The 3,616-nt window shown below is 43.8% G+C and overlaps 1 protein-coding gene across 1 annotated transcript; it reads right to left on the reverse strand.

Annotated features, from left to right (window-relative positions):
• Positions 1-22: 22 nt before the first annotated feature.
• On the reverse strand, positions 23-2,709 carry LOC125920429 (keratin, type II cytoskeletal 6A-like). The gene is made up of 3 exons (XM_049627625.1): positions 1,988-2,709; positions 579-793; positions 23-232 (listed from the first exon to the last, which is right to left on the reverse strand). Exons 1-3 carry the CDS (start codon positions 2,525-2,527, stop codon positions 160-162), a joined length of 828 nt encoding a protein of 275 aa, XP_049483582.1. The 5' UTR covers positions 2,528-2,709; the 3' UTR covers positions 23-159.
• Between the last annotated feature and the right edge of the window lie 907 nt (positions 2,710-3,616).

Genomic DNA, 3,616 nt, shown 5'->3' on the forward strand with positions numbered 1-3,616 from the left:
GCAGCATCCACATCCTGGGGAACAAGCCAACACCTTGGAGTCAGCTGAGCCTTCCTTCCCAGTCTGAACACCTTTTAGTCTCCCCATCTACTCCCCTCTTGGATGTGTGCAGGGGCCAAGAGTCCTTTCTTTCTAGAAAGGAACATGAACCCCTGATCTTCAGCAGCTCACCTTCTTTAGAGTCACAAATTCATTCTCTGCTGCTGTGCGCTTGTTGATTTCATCTTCGTATCTAGACACAGAAGAGGGTAAGACATAATTGAGCCAGTGGCAAGGATGATACAGAAAAAGTGTCCTGGAATCCCAACTTTCCATAAAAGAGATATACCCAAAAAGAGCTTCCTGCCAGTGAGCCACAAAAATGATTTTTGGGGGTCCCTAAATTGTTTTTATCTTTTTCTCTCCCCATGCACCTCTATGACCTTTTTGCTATTTTGGGTTGTTTTTGGCAACAATTGTGAGTTTCATTTCCATGCACATGTTTTGCTATGGAATCAGGCCCACATCTTGACCTAGTCACCCAATAGTCTTGATGTGTGCACTTCAGGGAATGGAGCCCTTTCTGTCCTTGTGCTCACTTGTTCTTGAAGTCCTCCACCATGTCCTGCATGCCCCTGAGCTCTGTGTCCAGGCGGCCCCTCTCCCCCAGGATGCTGTCCAGCTGTCTCCTGAGGTTGTTGATGTACTGCTCAAACAAGGGCTCCAGGTTCTGCCTCACGGTCTTGGTGCCCTGCTCCTGGAGCAGAGTCCACTTGGTGTCCAGGACCTTGTTCTGTTGTTCCAGGAATCGCACCTGGAAGAAGACAAGATTGTTATTTGCCAGAGAAAGCCAGGGAGAAAGAGATGTAACCTGACAGGTGCCCACGCACTTTGGGTAGTCGCCCAGGTTGGGCTATTACAGACCACGTACAGAGGGTCAGGCTGACAGTGTTGCACCCCCAACCCTATTTCATTCCAACCTCACTGGTCTTAGTGTGAAATTCTTCCATGGACCTATGACATCTTCTCACCAACTAAGCTATTCGGCCCATCAGCGTCTTTCGACATTTCTTCTCTTTTTATTGAAAAGCGCAACCACACATCTAGTGAAAAATATTTCTGGGGTGCCTGGGTGGCTCATTCAGTTAAGCTTCTGATTTTTGATTTTGGCTCAGGTCATCATCTCTGTGTTGTGAGATCTAGCCCCTGTCAGGCTCTGTGCTGTCTCTCTACCTGTAACCCTCTCCTGTTCTCTTTTTCAGTTTCTCTCTCTCTCTCTCTCTCTCTCAAAATACTTAAATAGACATTTAAAAACATAGTATTTCTCTGTTACAAAGTGGAAAGTTATATTTAAATTGTACCTCAGGTAAAGGACTGTTAAATGTGCAGAAACTAGCGATTTAATCCAATTCAGTTAATTACTGGATTCCATTAACTTCTGCTTTAGTGCATGATTGCCCTGTATAACAAATGCCCTAATGGTCATGCTCTAGTTCTACACATTTTGCATTTCTATATTTATGTAAATGTTTGTGAGACTTTTTTTCTAATTCAGCCAGAAATCTTTTTCTTATTTCTATCTTTATGTAAATATTTCTGACCCTTTTTTTTAATTCATTCAGAAATCTTTTTCTTTTCTTTCACCTTTTTCCTCATGTCCAGAGCCCTAGAACAGTTTTCCACTGGAATTATTATTTAATCTCTTAGAATATTCAGCAGGTAAAGCTGACCGATTCTATTCTCTCATTGCCTTATTTTGCTTCATGGATAACACAAGTTGAGTATTGTTCCCTGGCTGGGATGAAGGACAATTAAGAGACCCAGTGGTTTCAAGTGATTTCCATCGCCTTCTGCCTGTTGTCAACATGGAGGCCATGTGACATCCCAGGGGAGAGCTCCTCTGAGTCCCCTTCTCCCTCCCTCCTGAATCTCACCCCAGTAGGACATTCATTGATTGTCTAGTCTGGGGAGCCTGCCATCCCAGTGGAGGCAGGTCTTCCTGGCTCACCTTGTCGATGAAGGAGGCGAACTTGTTGTTGAGGGTCTTGATCTGCTCCCGCTCCTCAGTCCTCACCCGCTGGATGGTGGGGTCGATTTGCAGGTTCAGAGGAGTGAGGAGGTTCTGGTTGATGGTGACCTCTTGGATGCCTCCAGGGGGGCACACAGGGAAGCCAGAGCCCCCATAGCCACCAGCAAAACCAGCTCCACCACCGAGCCCAAAGCCACCACCAGCTGCGGCACCAAAACCAAATCCACTGGCAGCTCCACCTCCATAGCCAAAGCCACCTCCAACTCGGCCACCATATCCGCCACTGATGGCACAGCTGCCCCCTCCGATGGAGATCCTCTTGGAGCCGCCCAGGCTATAGAGGCTCCTGCTCCCAAAGCCAGCTCCTCCACACACTCCACCGAGGCCACCAGTGCCCCTGGAGCGGGACACAGAGACACTGCTGAAGCCAGAGCGGCAGACCCCTGGGACTCTGGCTGAGCTGGTGCTGAAGCCACGGTGGCTGACGCTTTGGCTCCTCACGGTGGATTTGCTAGACATGATTGCTGAAGAGGGAAGGCTGAAGAAAGCGTGAGAGGCTGGAGGGTAGAGCTGAGAGGAGCAGATCTGTGAGATGAGCCTCTCGGCAGCAGTTTATATATGGTGAAAATGGGCTGGGCTCCGTCCTGGAAGGTGAGCTTGTAGATTGGGAAGGGTTGGGCATTTACAAACAATAATGTCACATCTTGTATATTAGAAAAGTTATGAAATAATGAAAATTTCATTTTTGGCTTCCTTTAGTCAGGGAAAATATCTCCAGTCTTCCAGCTTTGACTTGATCTCAGTATAATGTGACTATTCTCAATTCACTGAGGTAGGAGTAGTTACTGTCTCAAAGTTCTGCATGTTATGCTCTTGTATGAGAAATTAAGTGCACTCCTCTCCACCTGTGTTGTACCCAGCAGAGATAGGATACTGAAATAATCTATTTCATATGCCTTCATAGTAACATTCTCATTATTTTTCATTATTACAGAAGTTAAATATGACTTTTCTTTTGCTCTTATGTAAAATTTCACCCACATAAAGGAGTAACATAACAACATAATCGGTCCCTATATTCTTATCACTCAGCTTTATAAAAGTCATTATCTCAAAACCAGTATGACAGCTTCCATATTCCTACCTTATTCCTTGACGACTGTAAATTATTGGAAAACAAATGTCAGAGATCATATTGTCTTGTTTGTATATAATTCTGTATTTATGTCCGAATGACAGACACTTAAAAATATAACCAAAGTACCATTTTCATATATTAAAAATGTATATATTCATTAACATCAGCAGGTATGTATTCAGTCTTCAATATACCTCTTGGTGTTATTTATTTTTTTATTTTGGTTGTCAGAATCAGGATCCAAATATGCTCTATATCTGTTATTTGTGTGTGAAATGTCTTTTAGATAATATCTTCTAAATCATTTAAGTCAGTATATTCTTCTTCATTTTTTCCATACAATTTATTTGTTAAAGAGACTGGGTTCTTTGTCAGGTGCAGTGTTTCATTCCTTGGATTTTTCTAGTTGCGTGTTCATGGTGCCTCATTAAACATCTTACTGTGTCCTTTGTATATCCTGTAAAGTGATA

The sequence above is a fragment of the Panthera uncia genome, chromosome B4, assembly GCF_023721935.1.
Source record: "Panthera uncia isolate 11264 chromosome B4, Puncia_PCG_1.0, whole genome shotgun sequence".
Lineage (NCBI taxonomy): Eukaryota > Metazoa > Chordata > Mammalia > Carnivora > Felidae > Panthera > Panthera uncia.